Consider the following 24,587-nt stretch of genomic DNA (forward strand, 5'->3'; position numbering starts at 1 on the left):
AATGAGGAGAATTAAATTAGCTTTAGCATATTGGATGAAAATTAAAAGTAATAAAGATGATAATGTGAATTCAATTATTTTACAGAATTGTTGGGAATATTTGAAGTTCCAAAGTAATGGATTTGGATGGATGGTTAGGAAATGGATTAAAATGTATGGATTAGAGGACAAGGAAATAGCTCATTTTAATCCAATTAGCGTTATTCCTCCATGGTTAATACCAGAGGTTAATGTAGATTTGAAAATTAATACAATGAAAAATGATTGGAATTTAAATGAAATAGGGATCAAGACTGATATTTATTTAAGAAATACATATAACAATTATCTTAAAATTTATACAGATGGATCTAAGAATCTAAAAGGATATGTGGGAATAGGAATATATATATCAGAGTTTAAAAAATGTATTTCTAAAAGAATATCAGATCATTTGTCGGTTTTTACAGCAGAAATGGTGGCAGTTATATTAAGCTTGCAATGGGTTGAGGAGGTCCGACCAGACAGGGTGGTGGTGTGCACAGATTCCAAAGCAGTAGTAGAAAGTATTAAGGGAGAAGGAAACGATAGAAAAGATTTTATATTAGAAATTCATCATATTTTATTTAGATTATATAGGGGTGGCATTGATGTTTGGTTTTGTTGGGTGCCAGCACATGAAGGAGTAAAAGGCAATGAAAAGGCAGATAAATTAGCTAAAAGGGCTTTAGAGGGGGAAATAACAATTTCAATTCCTTTTGGAAAAGGGGAAGGGAAATCACTTATTAAAAGTAAAGAAATGGAGAAATGGCAAGAAATGTGGAATGAAGATAAGAAAGGAAGAAGATTATATGAAGTACAAAAGTCAGTTCGAACTCGAAGCATTAATGAAAGAAACAGAAGAGAAGAAATAATAATTAGTAGATTAAGAGTAGGTCATACCTACTTAAATGACATGCTTTATACAATAGGGAGGAAAAATAATGATAAATGTGAGAGATGTGGAGAGAAAGAAAATGTAGAACACATATTGATGAACTGTAAGTCATATGAACTTGAAAGGGAAGAATTAAAGAGAATAGTTAGAAATATGGGGCATGAATGGAATCTTAAAGGTATATTAGGAAATGAAGGAAACATAACAGATATTCACAAATTAAGGAAAGCATTGTTTATTTATCTTAAGAATACAAAATTAAAAAATAGAATTTAATAGATGTGAAGTAATGCTGCTACACACTCATGTACAGTAGGTGGCGGTATGCACCTTAAAGTTGCTTGTGATCCGCCATAATAGAAAAGAAGAAGAAGAAGAAGAAGAATCTGATTGGTTGGTTGACCTCTCTAGCCTTCTGCACGCTGATTTTTGAATTAGTCTTTTACAGACCCCGATTTAGTGAAGTTCTCAGTGAGAGTTTCATAAAATCCTCGCCAGTTTCAAACAGGAGTCTTTGTGATTGCTTTGAAGCTTTTTCCGTCGAGGTAAGATTTTGCATATTTTAATAAAGATGTGATGAATGTCAGTTTGTTAAAATACAGCGCTGTACATAATATAAACTATTGCATGCACTTCAGTAATATCCGCTACTGATGTTAATAAATATAAGCGTAGAACCGTTGCTAATCGTCGGTTACGTGGGGCTTGAGCAAAGTTGTTGACTTGTCAAGATCTGTGTCGGCAGCGCGCTGCAGCCAAAGAGGCGCGTTAAAATTTCAAGTTTCTAATTTTAATCAAGAGTTAAGTATTTTTTATATATATAAATAGCTTTTTTCCCTCATTCTGAATCGTTTCTGTACTCTCTGTGGGGCCTGTAGTGCTTCATAGAGATTCAGGCTGTCTCTCCGTCCTCCTGCTGTTAGCACGTAGCTCGTGCTCGTGCTCGTGCTCGTAGCTCATGCTCGTACCTCGTGTTGTAGCTATCGTGCAGTGTTCAGGCTGTTAACTGCTATGTTTTACGGCTGTTTGATTTTTACAAAATGTCTAAATTAAAAGAAGACGGAGAGTATATAGTTGTGTTTAATGTTATTTTCCTCAATTAGAAAAAGGCACACCTAAAAGACAACAGCTGCTTATTCACTTATAATCACAGATTTCATTGGTGCTTATACAGTGAACCCGCTAGTGATGTGTCGGTCGCGAACGATCCGGCTCTAAGAGCCGGCTCTTTGAAGTGAACGATTGGAACCGGCTCCACAATGGGAGCCGTTTTAGGATCCTATTTGGGAGCCGGGTTTTTTTCTACAGTATATCGCTGTCTCTCCGCCTCCCTGTCGTTGTGCTTGTGCTCTGCAAGTGCCAGAGCCGATCGTTTTCCCCGTCTTTGTGTTTTTTTTTGTCCTGCCATGCCTCGCTGTGTCTGCTTAGCGGTTTTTTTTGAGCAGTTTTTTTTTAACAGTTCATTGTGTACTGTGTCCTGATTTGCTAAACAATCTCCGCGCTTCTTCTCTACCTGCGCGCCAATAACGTTACAGTATTTAAATATACGTAATACAGCTTGGCAAATTATTATGAATGTTTTTGCCCAGAAGAAAAAAAAGAGCGACAACTATTGATAAGTATGTTCTTCTATCGAAAAAACACACCTGCACCACAGACTTCAGAAGAAAAAGACACTAGAGAGCGGATTCAACTCGCAGCGTCACAGTCAGAGGCACAGTGAAATACATGAGTCACAATTTGTATTACTGTACTTTGTATTGATGATTAAAATTATTATTTTACTGTAGTTATTTTTAAGAAAGCGTTATATTTGTTGTAAAATGGGCCTGAAAACAGGTTTTGTTTGTTGGTTTCAATGTAGGGTCTTTAATTATTCTACATAATAATTTAAAAAAAATAAAGGTAACTACTCCACGGATTTCGCATATCATGGGTTCTTTTCACAATGCAACAACTGTGAAAAACGATGGTTCACTGTATATTATATATATATATATATATATATATATATAACACATTTTATTTGTAAAGTGCCTTTTAGCAACAAGGCATTTGAAAGTGTTTTGCATCATTAAAACACAAAATTGCAATGTAATAGTACACACAGTCAACACATTACATTTTGCACATCAGATTACTGATTAATATTTTATGATTAAGCCTGGTCGCAGGTTTTAGTTATAATTACTGAAGCTGTGCATTGAGTCTTGATTGTATGTATGTATATATATAACTGTTTAATATTTATATTGTTGTAATTATCAATATTCATAGTACTGAATTATTTCATGTCAAAATGTAGATGCCTCGAGGAAAGTCCCATCGTCGATCGGAAGCTGCAAAAAGGAGAGTAGAGGCAGTCCGGCTCGAACGAGTTGGGATACCCAAGGCCTCCAGCGACTTTGAACCACGTCAGTGTTAAATTTAATAACATTTCTTTAAATTTTATGTCATATTTCTATGTCAAATGAAATATCCAGAGTGCATAGTGCATATTTCTTTAAATAATTTGTATTTCTTTTTGGATTTTTGTTATTTTTTAGAGCGTGGCACAGGCGTGCGGCACGCTGTGCGAAAATGGCCAGTTAGTGAAGTGACTAATCACTGTCACAAGCTGGTCGTTCCAGAGGGATTGCCCAATAAGAAAGTAAGTAAAATGAGCAATGATTTCAAATAGAATATGTAGGCATAAATCTTATCTTGCTGTGTTTTTTCTATTTTAGTTTGTTCTTCTGATTGGTGCGTCCCACTTGCGCTCTTTGGTGGACGGCATTGTTGAGATGGCAAGCGGCTGCTTGCAGTTTGGATTTATTTCGACTCCTGGTGCTCACGCAGCCGACCTGCGTCTCGAGGTGTTGAATGCCGTCGTACCTCGAGAGCCTGACGCTGTCTGCGTCATGGCTCCATCAAACAACCTTACGGCCAGTCGTCACCCAGAAGAAGCCGGACAGGAATTTGAGCGGTACCTATTGGCTGTCTGTTCTCGTTGGCCTAAGGTAATAACAATGGTTGATTTAAAGTGGTTCTTCATGCTGGTTCACAGAGTGCTGCCCTGCATGTTTTAGGTATTTGCCTTCAGAGACACATCTAAAGCATGCAGAGCAATGGTCACTGAGGACTGGGATGGAGAAACACATAAATATCAATTTCTTAATAGGTTCATGGGCAATATAAATGTCTAAATATGTTATTTTTGTAGGTTTTTTGTACCGGCTTCGTCCCCCGCCTGACTGAGTCCAGAGAGAAGCAGGAGTGGTTCCAGCAGGAATTCCACCGCAGGTCGGCAAAGCTAGGTACGTATTAAAATATTTCTCATTATGTTCTTTTTTTGGTGAATGTTTGAAAATTTCTTTTCATTTTATCATGATGTTTTTAGGGATTCGGTACTATCCAATCGCTGACAACTTTCCTCTGGGCCGTCGCCATCTGTGGTGTCCTGATGGCGTGAGTAAATGTTAATTTTAAACACAGTGAGGAAAAATTTTGAATTTATATGAAATATTAATTTTATCTCTAATGATTACTGTTAATATGTGCAGATCCACTTGAGCGATGACCACGGGATGCATATCCTCAAAGAACTGATTTGGATGTTTTCCTATCAGTTCCTGGAGTTGTCAGCACCAAAGCCACTGGTGCAAAGTCCGGCAACTCCTCCTTACAAACCGAGGTTTGCGCCCCGTGTGGTAGTTAAGGGACAGGAACGTTCTCGTCCTTCTTCTCCTCTCCCTACCGAATGGACGCTCGTGAGATCCGGCAGGAAGGTATGAGTTTTTTATTTTTGCTTGCAGTGGAAGAAAGATGTTTGTTTAACTATTGCTAGTCATCCCAAAAATCTTATATGTCATCTACCTTTGCAGAGGAACCTCTCGGGAGAATCCGACTGTTTGTCTGATTCACCCAAGAAAAGAGTGGTTCATCACCAGGTGCGTGAAGCTTGCAGCTCTGTATAAGATGTAATTTTCAATGTCACTGGTATCTTAATAATTAATATGTTGGTCTTATAGCGGGACGACACTCCTGTGGCTTTATCGGAGTGTGCCATCCCGTCCAATCCTGTCCGTTTCTCACCCGCTATCTTGGTGGCCATGGAAACAGTCTCTCCATCGGCCGTTCCAGATGTTCGCACAGGCACCGAGGTAATTAACAGAATGCTGCAACTATTAACAGTGTCATTATTTGCTTTTATATATAACATGAATCTGCAATGTTGTTTGCGATATTACAGACAAAGCCTGTGGAACATCAAAAAAAACCAGCTGTCTCAAAGTCTAGGCGCACGAGACAGAAAGTTTGTAAAAGCATAACCTAATTAATTATTTTTAGTTCAGATGATTTTATGTTATTTAACTGTTCTTTTCTTCGTTTCTCCTTTAGGTTTCTCCTGTATCTTGTGTAACTCCTGCTACTAACACTGTAAGTGTTTTGCACATTAAAGTTAAAAGTGTAATGAATGTTGAACAGTGTCAAGTGTTTTATTGAAAACATTTGACATTGTATCTTTGTTGATCTTGTGCAAAATCAGCTTATTGTTATGTTTTTGTGTCATTTATTTGTAGGTTGTGCTTAAGCTGCCCAGGTTGCTGGTGTCTGATGCTCGTCCTGCTTGTCCTCCTGTGGCGTCTGACTCTCCTGCTTCGGGACCTGCCTGTCGCTTGGAGGTTCCTTCTGGCCAGGGGGTAATGTCTCCTTCAGTGTGTATTAATAAAAAATGTTGTCTGAGTGTTGTTCCTTTCATTCTACAATTTTCATAACAGAAATCAGATTTTCTCTTCCAAATTATTGTCATTGGCTTATGTAATAAATCTGTTGTGCATAAAAAGGAATCAATTTGCAGTCAGGAGAGATTGAAACGTTAAATGTAGATATTTTTCAAGGTCTCCCTTCTGAAGCTGCTATGCCCAACCCCAGATAAGCGGAAGAGGATGGATGGATGTCTTTTTCAGGACATATTGGACTAAAAGTAACAATTGAGGCTCAAGCAATTAATTAGATTGCTCACAATGAATCAATTTCTGAAGTAATTAACTAATTTAGTAATCATGAACTGGACTATTTTGGGTCAAAAAAGGCCATTTGCTATAAAGTCAAAAGATTTAAAAGAGTAATTTAGGAGAAATTGTATTGAAAACATTTTTTCCATTTAAAATTAAACAATAATTTCTCTGTAAGCTTTGTAATATACTTTATAATAACGTTTTGGGAAGAGAATGGGACTGTGTGATTTATTACAGCAGAGTTAGACTGAGGGCAATTTCACGTTTCCTGTAACATTTGTAGGTAACCATTAGACTGCGCTAAAACCCATCCATATTATTGTGGAATTTCACTACAATAGTCTTAAATAATTTCTTATTTGGTTTACATATATATTGTATAAAACAGACTGGAATGAAACATTAGCACAATGTGGATATTTTCTTTTTTTAATTTGATTGAAATAATTGTTAGTTGCAATTATGCTAATGATAGTATATTTAAGGAAAAGTCATTACCAAATGAGGATGTACAAATGTCATGGTTTTCATATTTTCACTCTAGACGACTGAGGACGTGGCCGACTTCCAGCGCACGCAAACATCACCCAAAGGTCAGGCTGTTAACCCCGTTCCTTGCAGGTGTTCAACGGGGCTGCCACCGTCTCTTGTTGCAGGGACATTTTTTGGTACTAATCACTCTAGCTCTGATACCATAATGTCATGTAGTGTTGTAGCAGCAATAAAACACCACATTTCTCCCGTCTGTACCTGGAAGACGTCAGATGTAGATGAAGTCGGTGTAGAAGGTCGGAAGTTGGCGGAATATGTTGCTCGAGAGAGACCAAACAGAGGTCCAAAGCCGGAGTTGTGCAAGCTGGTTGAAGATCTGACTATTTTTGGTCGAAAGTGGAAAGTAGTAACTGGAAACATTGTGTTTGGGACATTTGGTTTTGAGCAGGAAGAGGAACTGTATGAAATATTAAATAAGTACTTGTTGAGAGATGGAATGTGTATCTTTAGTCTTCATGGTGCAACTAGCTTGATAATCCAGCATGGACTCTACTTTGTCGTCGTGGACTTTGGAACACGGAATTCACAGGGGTTGGCATCTCAGTTCGGTACGTCGGTAGTCGTGTTTAACACGTGTTTAAATGATTTAATGATTCACCTTCTTAACCTCAGGGAATCATTAAATGCGACCGAGTACGGAATCTTTGCTATTTCTGTACAAGAGATGTACAGTAATGTGGAGACATGTGCAGCAGTTACTGCTGACAGACAGGCTACAGATGCATGCCATAGTGCAAGTAGCCATGTCGCATCACTCAGTGGATCGTTTCATCAGGGTGATGTTAAGTTTAAATATGCCGGGGTTCAGTGTACAGCCATAAGTGCTGTTGCTTTAACAAAGCACACACTGGACAGCGTTTTTTCATGGAATGCTGACATATTGGATGATGTAGTTGTTTTGGGTGATCAGCTATATACATTTTTGCGTGACAACAATTTAATCAGTGGTGGAAGTCAGCTTCTCTCTGTTCCAGACTTGCCTAAAAAGATGCATGTTGATGGGCAAAGTTTTGAGTATGCTTATGGGGACTATGTTGCTGGAGCTATTGATACACTGGATCCAGATCTTCTTGAATCAGGTGTGCACACTAGTCTTTGGGATGGACTCAGTAAGATGTGTGCAAAATATGAAACCAACTTTATTACAATAAGTGGCAGTACTTGTGCCCTTATTAGTTCTAATGGACGTTATGCTGTTGTGGACTCTCATGCACGTAACACCGACGGCATGGTACATGCAACTGGAAAGAGTGTTGTCCTTTACTTCAACACTCTTGATGATGTTTTTGTGTACATTGAAAGGTTTTCTGGTCAACTGAATGTCACTCCCAAATTATTTGAGATCAGTGGAGTTGATATTGTTCAGACAGGCTCAAGTAAAATTGCATCTGAACATGTAGCTGCTGTTCCAGGGAGCAGCAGTGGTGTTTTTGATCACACCTTTACAGGTGTTGACATGCAGGACGATTCTTGTGGAGAACATTCATCCCAACTTGACATGTCAGACATGGATGATGATGTAGTTGTTACTGGTGTCCAAAGTAAGGTATTGTATTTTAACCCTGTCTCTGAAGAGATTGCGCGGTCACTGTGTGGAAAGTTGAATGTGGAGTATCAACGGGCAAATTCTGTATCTTGTGTGGTCGGGGAACTGGGTGTGCCTTGTCTGACGGAAAAAATTGTTGGAGATGGAAACTGCTTTTTCAGAGCACTTAGTCAAGCCATCAGTGGTACCCAGAAAAATCATCGCAAAATTAGGCTTGCTGTTGTTAAACAGTTACAAAGGAATTCTCACACATATGATAGTATTTTAAGAAGTGAGTATTCCTCCATATCACAATATATTGCTGTTTCAAGAATGCAATATGTTGGCAGTTGGGCAACTGAAGTAGAAATTAAGGCTTCAGCTGATTATTTTGGTGTTAACATTTTCACATTTTGTGACGATAAATGGCTTGAATACAGTTCTTTGAGTAGTTTGTCCAATCATGCTCTTTATTTGCAAAATATTAGCGGTAATCATTATGAGACGGTTACTTGTGTGAAACAGCCTCGGTCACAAACATGTTATGGTTATTGCATGAATAGCGATCTTTCTGGGGAATATAAAACTCGGCAAGTTACAGCAGAACAAAATATTGCGTGTATAAAGACGGTGAAAACTGAGACTTCCATTGAAGTCGAGTGCGTCGGTATTTTACAAGATAACCAAAATACTTTGCTATTTACTCCCATGTCTGAACTTAATGCTAAAACTCTGTGTAAGAATTTAAAAATAGACTTTGAAGGACATAATTTTCAAAAAGTAATATTGCGTGGGCCTTTGGGAAATGTGTGTAAGACTAAAAATATTATAAATGATGGTAACAGTTTTTTCAGAGCTGTAGCCTATGCACTTAGTGGTTCTGAGAAAAATCACCGTAAAATTAGACTCGCTGTTACTTCACACATGACCAATAATACAGAAGAATGCGAAAAACTTTTGGAAAAAGATTTTGCTTCTGTGACAGAATATGTTAACCAGTCACAGATGAAGTACGTGGGTCACTGTGCTACAGAAATTGAGTTTAAATCTGCCGCCAATATGTTAGGACTGGATATATATGTATTTAATGGCACACAGTGGACCAAATATAATTCAAATAGTAGTCATTTGACCAATGAAGCAATATATGTGCAGAATTGTGATGAGCATTTTGACGTCGTTATTTGTGCAAAGCAAGGTGATAAAGACTCTTGCTTTGAACTTTGTGAAGAAAATGTTTCGTTAAAGAAACAAAACATGCGTACAAGATCTCCACAAATCCAGAAAAATGCAAAGCAAACTGTTTTAAGCAGTGAAGCAAATGACAGTTTTTCTAAGTATTTAAGACAAAAAAAGAATCAGAGAAAAACCATTAAATATAGAACTGAAATGGAATATAGGCAAAAATTTAAATCTAATAAAAGAAATGCGTATGAGAGAAATTTGCCATACAAGGAACAAAAAAAAAATTGGATTACAAATAAATATCGTGAAGATGAGACTTACCAGAAAAAGCTTAGGCAAATTAGCATTGCTAAATACCACAAACACGAATCTCATCGCAAAAAACTTAATCAAATGTACATTGATAAATATAAAGAAAACAAATCTTATCGCGAAAAACTTAAGCAAATTAGCATTACAAAATATAAAGACAAATCTTATCGCGAAAAACTTAAGCAAATTAGCTTTGTGAAATATCATGAAGACATATCTCACAGAGAAAAAGTTAAACACTTAAGTAGAAAGCAATACCTTAATCCACAACATAAGATCCACAAAATATCAAATGTAGAGCTAAAAAGACGGGAGATTAAAATAAAGTCAAAGGAGTTTGATTTTGTTGTTGCGCAATTTCTGGACAAAGTAAAAGAGGGGCCCAATTTTGTGTGTTGTGTGTGCTTTCGGTTATTATTCAAACATCAGGTGTTAAATTGTCGCAAAGATTCCTACAGGAAAACAAAAGAAATGTCTTTAATCGCAGATAAATGTATAAGTGATGATTATGTGCATATTTGTAACAATGCGTGCATTTCACCATGCAATCTCAAAGCCTGTCGAAATAAGTTGTATATCTGTTACTGTTGTCATTACAAAATTAGCAAAGGTGAAATGCCCCCAGAAAGTTCATGCAATAATTTGACTGTTGATGACATCCCCCCTCAGTTGGCATGCTTGAATACGTTGGAGCAACATTTAATAGCTTTGCATATACCGTTTATGAAAATGTTGGCTTTGCCCAAAGGTGGACAAAATGGAGTGCATGGTCCCGTTACTTGCATCCCTGCAAATGTTGCTGAAACCTGCAGTATGCTACCGCGTAGTAATATGGAAGGGTCTTTGTTACCTGTTAAGTTAAAACGTAAATTGACATACAAAGGTCATTATGATTATCAGTATGTTGACTCAATGCATGTCCAGGAAGCTCTTTGGTACTTGAAACATTGTAACTTTCATTATAAAAATGTAGAGTTCAATGAATCTTGGATCAATGAGTTTTCTCAGGAAGGTAATAATTCTGCTTTAAACAATAATGATGTTAATGAAGAAAATGGGGACATGTCCATAGATGAAAATGATGATGACCTTTTACATGACAGGCAGCAACACTGCATGTTCCAGGACACTTGTCTTATGCCGGTAGATATAGGACAAGAAGCGTTGGATCTTTATGTTGACAATGTGTTGAATTTAGCGCCGGGGGAAAATAATAATCCTATAAAACTGCTTTCTGATTGTACCAACGAAGCAAAATGTTTCCCTGTATTGTTCCCATCGGGTTTTAACACATACCATGAAAAGCGGCAGTATCGTTTGACTTTGAGTCGTTATTTTAATAACAGACTTCTTCATGCTGATGGTAGATTTGCACGTAATGTGGAATATATTTTCTTTGCACAGTACATGTCAGAACTGGAGCAGGTTGTCTCTAAAGTTTCAATAGCTTTACGTAAAGGTACAAGTCGTACACCTCAAAATATGAGTGAGGTTTTAAGGGATGAACAGTCCATAAGTAAGTTGTTGGAGTTTGATGATGGCTATCGTTTCTTGAAACCTATTCGAGGCACACCAGCTTTCTGGCAGACGGCTCAACGCGACTTGCTAGCTTGTGTTAGAATGTTGGGGAAACCCACATGGTTTGCTTCTTTTTCGTCTGCAGATATGAGATGGACTAATCTGCTTTATAGCATCTTAAAGCAGGAAGGGCGAACGCAGACTTTGGAGCAGTTGCAATGGGCAGAGAAGTGTGAATTGTTGCGTCGAAACCCTGTTACTGCTGCTAGAATGTTTGATTTTAGATGGCATGTTTTTGTAAGAGAAGTCCTCATGTCTCCTGCTCATCCGATTGGAAAAATTGAAGACTACTATTATCGTGTAGAATTTCAGCAGCGTGGCTCTCCTCATTGCCATTGCCTTTTTTGGATTTCTGGTGCTCCAATTTTGGACAAGAACACAGATGAAGAGGTTATTACATTTATTGATAAGTATGTGACATGTGAAATTCCACCCGAAGAAGATTCGTTGTCTGAAGTAGTTACATCTGTACAACAGCATTCAAAACGACATTCAAAAACTTGTAAAAAGAAAAAAACTGTGTGTCGTTTTAATTTCCCTAGGCCTGTGTCGTGTCGCACATTTATATGTCGTGGTGAAAAATATCAAGATCCGGTCAAGACTTGTAAATGCAATTTGGATAAAACTGATGGTAGTGCAGATTGTGAATGTCTTGGTAAGAATAAGACGCGTCCAGAACAAATGGACAGCGATGTAGCAAGCAATATTTTAACAAAGATAAAGAATGCCATTTCAGTTGAGAACTGTCCATATAATACTGTGGAAGAATTGTTTGAAGGCTTGTGCATGAATCAAGATGTATTTGAAACGGCATATAAACGATTTAGTAGGAATACACATGTGGTGTTGAAAAGGCAAATTAATGAAATCTGGATTAATCAATATAGTAGACCGCTGTTAAAAGCTTGGGATGCAAATATTGATATCCAGTATTGTGTTGATGCATATGCATGTTGTGTTTATATTGTATCTTATATGTCAAAAAGTGAACGTGAAATTGGTCTTCTTCTAGGAAATGCACAAAGAGAAGCAGCGAAAGAAGGTAATGTTAGTGCTAAAGAGGCTTTAAAGAGACTTGGTAGTGTCTATTTGCATAATCGTGATGTTTCTGCTCAGGAAGCAGTGTATAGACTCACCAACATGCATTTAAAGGAGTGTTCTCGGAAAGTTGTTTTTATTCCAACAGGTGATAATATTGTGAAAATGAGTTTACCCATTTCTGTTTTGAAACAAAAAGCTACATTACAGGATCTTACCCCAGAAGACATGTGGATGACTGGTATAGTTGACCGCTATAAGAACAGGCCGAATGATGATGTGTTTCCTGATATGTGCCTGGCTAAGTTTGCTTCAGAGTATCGCGTTTTGTCCAAAAATGAGAAGTGTAGAAATCCAGTAAAATTGAATAAGGATTTTGGATTTGTTGTGAAAAGAACTCGGACAAAACCAGCAGTTGTTCGTTATGCGCGTTTCTCTGAAACAAAAGAGCCAGAAAGGTTTTATCAGAGCATAATGCAGCTATTTCTGCCTTATCGCTTTGATAGTGAACTGAAACCTGCACATTGTGAAACCTTTGGTGACTTTTATCAAACTGGTGTGATTAGTTTTGTTGATGGAACAAGGCATTCAGTAAAGTCTGTTGTAGATTTAAATAGGAGTGAATTTGAGGTGGAATCTGATCATTTTGAGGCTGTGGACAATGTTACCGGTGATGTAATGCTGGAAGATGCATGGGCTGAATTGTGTCCTGAGGTTGAATTGGAACGATTGGAGTGTGTGGAATTACAAAAAGAAAGACAAATAGAAAACAGTGACCCGGAACAAATCCCTGATTTAAGTTTGCAGTTTAAAGAATTTTCAGTATTTGAGAAAAGAAAAATTACTAGAACTGAAGGCCTTGCATTAATTAGATCTTTGAATGAAAAACAGTTCTCTGTTTTTTATCAAATCAGGCAGTGGTGTCTAGCCAAAGTTAATGGAAAAAATCCTGAGCCACTGCATATTTTTATTACAGGTGGTGCTGGCACAGGAAAAAGTCATTTAATCAAGGCAATTGAATATGAATCCAAACGGTTATTATCCACTGTGTGTCAGTCTCCTGACAACACATGCGCGTTACTGACAGCTCCCACCGGCATTGCCGCATACAATTTAGAAGCAACAACAATCCACACCACATTTTCTATTGGAAAGGATGTACGCCTACCGTATACTCCTTTGAGTGAAGAGAAATTAAATTCGTTGCGTGCCAAATATTGTGATCTCCAGCTTCTTATTATAGATGAAATATCGATGGTTGATCACAATCTCTTATCGTATGTTCATGGTCGATTGCGTCAGATAAAACAAACCGTAAAATCATATGGGAATATTAGTATAATTGTAGTCGGTGATATGTACCAGCTTCCACCTGTGAAAGGTAAACCACTTTATTCTGATGGTGTTGCCACAAATATATGGTTAGATTTATTTAAAATTGTAGAGTTAACTGAAATAGTTAGACAAAAAGATGCTGTGTTTTCTCAACTGCTAAACAGGATGAGAACTCGCTCCAAAGGCACACCGATATTGGCTGATGATTTACAGATTTTAAAACGTTGTGAAACAGGTGAGGTTAGCTCAGCCTTGCACATATTTGCGACCAATAAACAAGTAAATGAGCACAATATTCATCGATTATATGAGACTTGTCCTGAATTTGTTAGCATTGGGGCACAGGACTATGTCAATGATAAGAAAACAGGAAAATTGAGGTTGTTGGAAGGAAATCATGCGAAAGCTTCAAATACTTGCTTATCGGAAGTGTTGTTATTGGGTAAAGGAGCGCGTGTTATGTTGTGTAAAAATGTTGACGTTAGCGACGGTTTGGTTAATGGTGTTTGTGGTACTGTTACAGAAATATTAATACCAGAAAAGGACAAGTTTCCTAAAGTGGTCTATGTTAAATTTGATGATGATCGTGTAGGCATGCAGAAGAGGAAGAGCTGCCACTATGCATCATCAGATTTGGCTGGATCCACAGCTATTGGACCTGAGGAGGAGAGAGCCACCGTTAAAGGTGGCATGCGGCGACAATTTCCACTCAGGTTGGCATGGGCATGTACAGTACACAAAGTTCAAGGACTAACTGTTGACGAAGCTGTTGTTTCTTTTAGTAAAATATTTGCACCGGGACAAGCTTATGTGGCTATAAGTCGTGTACGAAATATTTTAGGATTGACAATTCAAGATTTTAATGAAAAAAAGATATATTGTAAGGATGACATTTTGCTTGCACTAGAGAATATGACACATCTTTTAAGTGGACCAATTCAGTTGGATAGATTTAACACATCTATTTTTACTGTATTCCTAATGAATGTGCAAAGTTTGAATCGGCATGTAAAAGATTTGGCCTGTTATACAGAACATTGGAAACCAAAATGCATAGCCATAACAGAAACATGGGTGTCTTCAACCCACACGGATACAGTAAAGATAGATGGTTACAGCTTCACTAACCGTCCACGATGTTTGTCATATACTAGTAGGCATCCGGAACTGATTGCGTTGCAAGACCAACAACATGGTGGTGTTGGCATCTATTGTGCAGACAATGTAGAATTTGAAATCCTACAGCAACCAGATCTGAATTTGGAATGTTTAGTGTATCGGTTTTGTAGTTTTAACATGGTGCTTGGGGTAATTTACCGACCGCCACTATACCCTCTGTCACTATTTAAAAATAATTTAGGTCAGTTACTTGATTGGCTTGAGAAACAAAGTGACACAATTGCACTGATTGGAGATTTTAATGACGATATTTTGAAGTCATCAAGTATCACAAAATTTGTTTGTGATAAAGGATACCTCCAAATGGTTGTAGAAGCAACCACTGAAAAAGATACTTTGATAGATCATGTTTATGTTAAATCAAAGACATATAAAGTGGAGGCAGTAGTTGTGCCTACATATTTTAGTGATCATGAGGGTATAATGTGTGGTTTTACCTTGTAATCATTTTAGTAATCATGAGGGTGTAATGTGTGGTTTTAAGCTGTTGCAATCATGTGACATTATGAACATAAAAAAAAAGGTTTTGCTTTCTTCATCAAAATTAATTGAAATCTTTAAGACAAGAAATTTTTTAAAAATAAAATCTGAATAAAATCACTTTATAGTGTAAACATTAGTATTCCAATTTAATCAAAAGTATCTTAGCAGCTGTTATTGCAGCTTTATATGAAAAGTTAACAAAACCTTTTTAGTTGTTTAAAGTTCATTGATATTTAGTCATGTATTTAGGGGTTTCGTTTCTTGCATTAAGACAGCTTTTATGAAAGTTTGATAGTTAAACTGGTGGATACACACCCAAAAGTAATAATGTAAAAGTAACACTTTAGCAATTGCAATATTTATTTGTATTCATATTATCTAGTTTCCCTTTGGGATCAATAAAGTATTTTTGAATTTGAATAATGATTAAAATGTATGTTGTTAAATCTTTGAAGCTGTTCTTAATGCAGGTTTTGCTTTACCTTGTAACATAGCACAAAAAAAAGCAAAGGCAGTCGTTTTGGAACTCCACATGTTGGACAAGGTTCAAGTCCTTGGACCGCCCTTTTGATTGTGCTGGCAATTCAAGGTAAAAGTTTAGAAGCATTAAACCTCCGGTAGTGGTAACATTTTAAAGTTACTATGATTATGAACTGAATCTATGCATAGCAGTATTATGATTCTTGTGTGATGTATGAGCTCAGAAAAAGGCTTTTTACAGCTCTGAGCATTAAGGGCTGGGCTATGGGTTTTGCTTTTTGCTGTCTTTGTGCTCCTCTCCTTTGCAGGTGTTGCTGATCCTTTGATTTGGAGCGCAGAGTATTTGAACCTGGCTATCTCCACCTTCTGGGTCGCCTTCGGCGTCCACTCTGCCGCTAGATGCTTGTGGGGTTTTGTTGCCAGGCCTCACCTCCTCTCCTTTTGCACATTTGAGTTTGTCTTTGTTTTTGCACTTCAACTGTTCCATATGCACTCATACAACACATCCAAGCATTAGCATTACATCACTGATACTGACATCCACAATCCATTGTTGTTTTTGTTAATAAATATTCCTTTTTATGCAATTTTACCACTGCATTGTCTCCTGTTTTCTTATGACTTTGAGCCAGTCGTAACAGACTGAAAGTGCTGTGAAATTGCATTTACATTTCTCACTGAAATTTGGTAGTTTTAAAATGAATTAATTGAAAAAACATTTGAGTAAAGATTTTTATGTAAAATCATACAAAGTTGCAATGTAGTGTCCAATTCTGGATTTATTCTGTCATCTTTAACCTGCTATTAACATTATTATTATTAGTAGTAGTAGTAGTAGTGTAATCACTTATGAAATAGGTTAAGTGTAAATTATCATAAATTAAACAGTTTGTATGACGTGGGTTTTCTTGTTGTAGAAGCCTGAAACATGCAGAAAAGCAGCAGTCATGATTGCATGAAACAGTTGATCTATTTCATTTGTAATGAAATAGATGAAATAATGAAACTATTTCAGTAATTTGACACCAGAGAGCAGGATTGCCCTACAAATGACGGAGATGGACTGTTTAATGTCTAATTACACAGAAGATCTCTCATTTGTTCTGAGGGGGCGGGGCTTAGATCACGTCATAATATGATGATATAGCATTGTCAGGCATCCCACCAGGAACACTCAGGCCAAGTTTGGTGCAGCTTCGTCAAAACCTGTGGAATCTAGAAGCAAACGTATGGCATCGGCGTTACAGGTCACTTCGCCACGCCGCCACACACAGCTGCTTCATCGCAGCCGGTGAGGGCTTGAATCCACAACACGCCAACATGTCTTCTGTCTCTGGACACAGTTTCATGTTGATGAGGTCAAAGGGCTAAGATAGCGACCGTTCACAGTAAAACATGACACTTCCTGTTCTCAGGGGGCGTGGCCTACGTGATGTCATCATTTAACCATTGGATATTATTGGACACAAGATAATGATCAATAACTGAAAGTTTGGTGTCTCTGTCAGTTTTTGTGTTAGAATTACAAATTATTTAATTTTTTCCTCTTTAATTCAACATTGAACTGTCATTCCGTAGGGCAATGCTGCCCTCTGGTGTCGAATTACTGAAATAATGAAACTATTTCAGTGGGCAGCAGAGGGCAGCATTGGCCTACAAACAACGAACATGGACTGTTTATTATGTAATTACACAGAAGATCTCTCTAATTCATTCTGAGGGGGCGGGGCTTAGACGACGTCATAATATGATGACGTAGCATTGTCAGGCATCACACCAGGATGAGTCAGGCCAAGTTTGGTGCAGCTCGGTCGAAACATGTGGAATCTAGAAGCAAACGTATGGCATCGGCGTTACAGGTCACTTCGCCACGCCGCCACAGCCAGCTGCTTCATCGCAGCCGGTCAGGGCTTGAATCCACAACACACCAACATGTCTTCTGTCTCTGGACACAGTTTAATATTGATTATGTCAAAGGGCTAAGATAGCGACCGTTCACAGTAAAACATGACACTTCCTGTTCTCAGGGGGCGTGGCCTAAGCGATGTCATCATTTGACCACAGGGTATTTTTGGACACCTAATGATGATCAATAATTTAAAGTTTGGTATCTCTGTGAGTTTCTGTGCAGGATATATAAGAGTTTCGTGTTTCATGGCGAGTAGGTGAACTTTGACCCCTGGTAACCCCCCTTCAGCAAGCTCATACAGTCACCAATTTGATAACTTTAAATCAGACATGCCTTATGATCAGACTGACCGAGTTTGAAGCCGATCAATCGAAATCCCTAGGAGGAGTTCGATCAAATGCAAAGGCTGTAAACGTCAAAATCGAGGTCAAATGAACTTCAATCTAAAATGGCCGACTTCCTGTTGGGTTTAGAGCATGGCTCTAAGAGACTTTTTTGTACGTCCCGACAAGATACACATGTGTACCAAGTTTCGTAATTCTAAGTTAAAGCATGGCTTTGGGCTGTTCATTTAAAATACTCTAGGGGTCGCTATAGAGAAATTAGGCCACGCCCACCAAATATCGCTATGGATTCCTGTTCGGGGATGGATAAGGATCCATCCTAGTGAGTTTGGAGCAGCTCACCCCGAAACTGTGGAATTCAGAGCCAAACGAAATTCGACGGCGTTCGCAACGCCGCCACGCCCACCTGCTTCATCGCAGCCGGTCGGGGTTGGAATCCACAACACACCAACATGTCTTCTGCCTCTGGACACAGTTTCATGTTGATTAGGTCAAAGGGCTAAGATAGCGACCGTTCACAGTAAAACATTACACTTCCTGCTCTCAGGGGGCGTGGCCTACGTAAAAAAAAAATTTCACTGCAGGGTATTATAGGACACCCGATGCCGATCAATCACTGAAAGTTTGGTCCCTCTATGTGTTTTTGTATAGGAAATATAAGAGGTTTTTGTTTCATGGCGTGTAGGTGAACTTTGACCCCTGCTAACCCCCCTTCAACATGCTCCAAAACTCACCAATTTGATAACTTTAAATCAGACATGCCTTATGATCAGACTGACCGAGTTTGAAGCCGATCAATCGAAATCCCTAGGAGGAGTTCGATCAAATACGAAGGCTGTAAACGTCAAAATCGAGGCAAAAAATGGACCTTCAATACAAAATGGCCGACTTCCTGCGATACTTGCACTATGACATTACTTGTAAATTCTGAGCGTCTTAGTGAGCTCTACAACTGTACCGAATTTCAAGTCTCTACGATGAAGTAAGTGAATAGCAATGGGTCTTTTGAAAATTGCTAGTTGCCGCCGTTGAGCAATTTTTTTTGCGATTTTTGCGGCGACCTTAAAATTCAAAATTTTTCAACCGCCTAGACGCTTCCGCTAAGTTTGGTGAGTTTTTGAATATGATAAAGCCCCCAAAAAGGCGCTCAAAGAGGGGGGCAGAATAATAAAAATAAGAAGAAACAGTACAGATACAATAGGCCTTCGCAGCGCTTTGCTGCTCGGGCCTAATTAAAGCTGCAAGCAGCCTCGGGCGGCCCTCGCAGCAAGCGCCGCTCCGGCCTATTGGCCACCGCGGGGGTTCCAGCCACCGCAGAAGGTCTCGCACGATTTCCAGAGCCGCAGCCAACTCCCGACCGCAGAAGCTCCGCCGCAGTTTTCAGCACCGCCGCCCGCTAGCCACCGCAGAAGCTGTCGCGCATTTTCCCCGCCCGTCCACCAGGCGACACGCGTGAATGCGTTCGGCAGCGCTCCCCGACGACTGTCAAAAAATGTGGCGCAGATCGGTCGATGCGTCGAGGAGATACAACCCATGTATTAACTTAGGGGGCGCAGTGGAGCCAAATTACATTTCAAACCCGTTGGGCTCTTTAGAGGTGAACAAAGGTCATACAGATCCAGTTTGGCGCCAATCGGATGATCTATGCCTGAATAAGAGCCAAACGTATGCATATGGCGAGGGACTGATATTCGCCATTTGGCCACGCCCACACGGTTCAGCCAGCAGCGAGCATTGACAGAGTTTATCATCTGAATCATCGTGATTAGGTCAAGAGAGCCATAAACAGAGCTTTCCAAGGAAAAAAATGGCACTTCCTGTTGTGAGGGGGCGGGGCTTAGATGACGTCATAATGTGATGACGTAGGATCGACGGGCATACCACCAGGATTACTCAGGCAAAGTTTGATGCAGCTCGGTCAAAATATGTGGAATGTAGAGGCAAACGTATACGAACGGCGTTGCCGCCATTGAAAACACTTGGGACTTTAAAGCAAGCGAGACCAACTTCCTATCTGTCATCCAACACAGAATCAACTTGATTAGGTCAAGAGAGCCATAAACAGAGCTTTCCAAGGAAAAAAACGGCACTTCCGGTTCCGAGGGGGCGGGGCTTAGATGACGTCATAATGTGATGACGTAGGATTGACGGGCAAGCCTCCAGGATCACTCAGGCCAAGTTTGATGCAGCTCGGTCAAAATATGTGGAATGTAGAGGCAAACGTATACGAACGGCGTTGCCGCCATTGAAAACTCTTGGCACTTTAAAGCAAGCGAGATCAACTTCCTATCTGTCATCCAACACAGAATCAACTTGATTAGGTCAAGAGAGCCATAAACAGAGCTTTCCAAGGAAAAAAACGGCACTTCCGGTTCCCAGGGGGCGGGGCTTAGATGACGTCATAATGTGATGACTTAGGATTGACGGGCAAGCCTCCAGGATCACTCAGGCCAAGTTTGATGCAGCTCGGTCGAAACATGTGGAATCTAGAAGCAAACGTATGGCATCGGCGTTACAGGTCACTTCGCCACGCCGCCACGCCCAGCTGCTATCTCAAAGCCGGTCGGGGTTGGAATCCTCAACACACCAACATGTCTTCTGTGTCTGGACACAGTTTCATGTTGATTAGGTCAAAGGGCTAAGAGAGCGACCGTTCACAGTAAAACATGACACTTCCTGTTCTCAGGGGGCGTGGCCTAAGTGATGTCATCATTTGACCATATGGTATTGTAAGCCACCTGATGTCGATCAATCACTGAAAGTTTGGTCCCTCTATGTGCTTTTGTATAGGAAATATAAGAGTTTCGTGTTTCATGGCGAGTAGGTGAACTTTGACCCCTGCTAACCCCCCTTCAACATGCTCCAAAACTCACCAATTTGATAACTTTAAATCAAACATGCCTTATGATCAGACTGACCGAGTTTGAAGTCGATCAATCGAAATCCCTAGGAGGAGTTCGATCAAATACGAAGGCTGTAAACGTCAAAATCGAGGTAAAAAATGGACGTTCAATACAAAATGGCCGACTTCCTGTGATAGTTGGCTTATAACATTAAATGTAAGTTCTGAGTCTTTTGGTGAGCTCTACATGTGTACCAAATTTCATGTCTCTACGATGAAGTACGTTCATACCATTGTGTCAACAGAAAATTGCTAGTTGCTGCCGTTCAGCAATTTTTTTTGCGATTTTTGCGACAACATTAAAATTCAAAATTTTTAAATTTTCTAGTCGCCACCGCCAAGTTTGGTGAGTTTTTGAATATGATAAAGCCCCCAAAAAGGCTCCTCTTTAGGGGGGCAGAATCGTAATAATAATAAGAAACAGTACAGATACAATAGGCCTTCGCAGCGCTTTGCTGCTCGGGCCTAATAAACAGTACAGATACAATAGGCCTTCGCAGCGCTTTGCTGCTCGGGCCTAATTACCTTAATGACAGAGTCAATTAGAGTCAATCACAAATAAAAACCAAAAGCTAAAGTTGATGTTATTGAACTGATGCAGACTTCCTGCTTTGTTGTACAAACTTAAAACTTAAAAGTCCGATCTGCCAACTAATTGAATGCAGAGTTACAAATTAGTAGAATAATTTCAATGAGGAAGTTAACTGTCAAGTTTTTATTCTTGTGGTGGGATGGTGTTCCATCCTCCCAACTATGTGCACCAGGTGTATCAAGTAGCGTGCAGTTGATTGGTGGGCGGGGCAAATAGCTTTATAGCTGAGCAGGCTGCTGCAAGGTGTGTGTCTTTGTTTCCCCTACTACATGACGGCTGCCCAAGTGGCTGGTGTGCTTGATCCGCTCATCTGAATTGTAAGTGCCATTTTGTACCATCTGGCTGGGATTGTGGTTGGGTTTTGGTGCTATACCTGCCGTGCGTTTCTGCAGCGTTGCTCGGCTGGTGTTAGCGGCTGCAGCTGGAGGTTGTTGCGGCGTGCGGCTTCCATCTAGCCCTCGCTTGCTGATCCGCTCTCTCCCTGGGTCGGCTGTGCTATTACTCCTTTCCTTTGGCATTACATGTTTTGTTTGTTCATTTATTTTTTTGGAATAATTAGGCCCGAGCAGCAAAGCGCTGCGAAGGCCTATTGTATCTGTACTGTTTATTAGGCCCGAGCAGCAAAGCGCTGCGAAGGCCTATTGTATCTGTACTGTTTATTAGGCCCGAGCAGCAAAGCGCTGCGAAGGCCTATTGTATCTGTACTGTTTATTATTAGGCCCGAGCAGCAAAGCGCTGCGAAGGCCTATTGTATCTGTACTGTTTATTAGGCCCGAGCAGCAAAGCGCTGCGAAGGCCTATTGTATCTGTACTGTTTATTATTAGGCCCGAGCAGCAAAGCGCTGCGAAGGCCTATTGTATCTGTACTGTTTATTAGGCCCGAGCAGCAAAGCGCTGCGAAGGCCTATTGTATCTGTACTGTTTATTATTAGGCCCGAGCAGCAAAGCGCTGCGAAGGCCTATTGTATCTGTACTGTTTATTAGGCCCGAGCAGCAAAGCGCTGCGAAGGCCTATTGTATCTGTACTGTTTATTATTATTCTTATTATTCTTACCCCCCAAAGAGGTGCCTTTTTGGGGGCTTTATCATATTCAAAAATGCACCAAACTTGGCGGTCGCGACTAGGCAGTTTAAAAATTTTGAATTTTAAGGTCGATGCAAAAATCGCAAAAAAATTGGCTCAACGGCGCCAACTAGCAATTTTCAAAGGAAATTTTGCTATTCATTTACTTTATCGTAGAGACATGAAATTTGGTACACATGTAGAGCTCACCAAGATGCTCAGAATTAGGTATAGATTTAGAAGTGCAAATATCACAGGAAGTCAGCCATTTTGTCTTGAACGTCCATTTTTTTCCTCGAGTTTGACGTTTACAGCCTTCGTATTTGATCGAACTCCTCCTAGGGATTTCGATTGATCGGCTTCAAACTTGGTCAGTCTGATCATAAGGCATGTTTGATTTAAAGTTATCAAATTGGTGAGTTTTGGAGTATGTTGAAGGGGGGTTAGCAGGGGTCAAAGTTCACCTACTCGCCATGAAACACGAAACTCTTATATTTCCTATACAAAAACACAGAGAGGGACCAAACTTTCAGAGATTGGTCGTCATCGGGTGTCCTAAAATACCCTGTGGTGAAATTATTTTTTTAAGTAGGCCACGCCCCCTGAGAACAGGAAGTGTCATGTTTTACTGTGAACGGTCGCTATCTTAGCCCTTTGACCTAATCAACATGAAACTGTGTCCAGAGACAGAAGACATGTTGGTGTGTTGTGGATTCCAACCCCGACCGGCTGCGATGAAGCAGGTGGGCGTGGCGGCGTTGCGAACGCCGTCGAATTTCGTTTGGCTCTAAATTCCACAATTTCGGGCCCAGCTGCTCCAAACTCACTAGGATGGATCCTTATCCACCCACCGACAGGAATTCATAACAAAATTTGGTGGGCGTGGCCTAATTTCTCTATAGCGACCCCTAGAGTATTTTAAATGAACAGCCCCAGGCCATGCTTTATCCTAGAATTACGAAACTTGGTACATATGTGTATCTTTTTAGGATGTACAAAAATGTCTCTTGGAGCCATGCTCTAAACCCAACAGGAAGTCGGCCATTTTGTATTGAAGGTCCATTTTGGACCTCGAGTTTGACGTTTACAGCCTTCGTATTTGATCGAACTCCTCCTAGGGATTTCGATTGATCGGCTTCAAACTCGGTCAGTCTGATCATAAGGCATGTCTGATTTAAAGTTATCAAATTGGTGAGTTTTGGAGCATGTTGAAGGGGGGTTAGCAGGGGTCAAAGTTCACCTACTCGCCATGAAACACGAAACTCTTATATTTCCTATATAAAAACACATAGAGGGACCAAACGTTCAGTGATTGATTGTCATAAGATGTCCTAAAATACCCTGTGGTGAAATGATGACATCACTTAAGCCACGCCCCCTGAGAACAGGAAGTGTCATGTTTTACTGTGAACGGTCGCTATCTTAGCCCTTTGACCTAATCAACATGAAACTGTGTCCAGAGACAGAAGACATGTTGGTGTGTTGGGGATTCCAACCCCGACCGGCTGCGATGAAGCAGGTGGGCGTGGCGGCGTTGCGAACGCCATCGAATTTCGTTTGGCTCTGAATTCCACAGTTTCGGGGTGAGCTGCTCCAAACTCACTAGGATGGATCCTTATCAACCTGCCAACAGGAATCCATAGCGAAATTTGGTGGGCGTGGCCTAATTTCTCTATACGGTCCCCTAGAATATTTTTAAAAATCAGCCCCAAGCGATGCTTTAACTTAGAATTACGAAACTTGGTACACATGTGTATCTTGTCAGGACGTACAAAAAAGTCTCTTAGAGCCATGCTCTAAACCCAACAGAAAGTCGGCCATTTTAGATTGAAGTTCATTTGACCTCGATTTTGACGTTTACAGCCTTCGTATTTGATCGAACTCCTCCTAGGGATTTCGATTGATCGACTTCAAACTTGGTCAGTCTGATCACAAGGCATGTTTGATTTAAAGTTATCAAATTGGTGAGTTTTGGAGCATGTTGAAGGGGGGTTAGCAGGGGTCAAAGATCCCCTGTGATTGACATATTACACAGTCAATTACAAAGGGGATATTTAGTCATTCCGTAGGGCAATGCTGCCCTCTGGTGTCGAATTACTGAAATAATGAAACTATTTCAGTAATTTCAGTAATTCGACACCAGAGGGCAGCATTGCCCTACGGAATGACAGTTCAATGTTGAATTGAAAAGGAA

The 24,587-nt window shown here is 39.8% G+C and overlaps 2 protein-coding genes across 2 annotated transcripts; both read left to right on the plus strand.

The window, feature by feature from the left end:
* Positions 1-1,442: 1,442 nt before the first annotated feature.
* Positions 1,443-10,433, plus strand: LOC111611089. The gene is made up of 14 exons (XM_023346718.1): positions 1,443-1,461; positions 3,222-3,330; positions 3,463-3,566; positions 3,643-3,915; positions 4,119-4,212; positions 4,296-4,363; positions 4,459-4,683; positions 4,780-4,845; positions 4,927-5,058; positions 5,148-5,210; positions 5,297-5,335; positions 5,479-5,598; positions 6,461-8,583; positions 10,415-10,433. Exons 2-14 carry the CDS (start codon positions 3,222-3,224, stop codon positions 10,431-10,433), a joined length of 3,435 nt encoding a protein of 1,144 aa, XP_023202486.1. The 5' UTR covers positions 1,443-1,461.
* Positions 10,434-10,552: 119 nt separating this feature from the next.
* LOC111611090 lies at positions 10,553-15,116 on the plus strand. Its single transcript, XM_023346719.1, has one exon. The coding sequence runs from the start codon at positions 10,553-10,555 to the stop codon at positions 15,062-15,064; it is 4,512 nt and encodes a 1,503-aa protein (XP_023202487.1). The 3' UTR covers positions 15,065-15,116.
* The last annotated feature ends 9,471 nt before the right edge of the window (positions 15,117-24,587 follow it).

This window comes from Xiphophorus maculatus, chromosome 14 (genome assembly GCF_002775205.1).
Source record: "Xiphophorus maculatus strain JP 163 A chromosome 14, X_maculatus-5.0-male, whole genome shotgun sequence".
In the NCBI taxonomy this organism is placed as follows: Eukaryota; Metazoa; Chordata; class Actinopteri; order Cyprinodontiformes; family Poeciliidae; genus Xiphophorus; species Xiphophorus maculatus.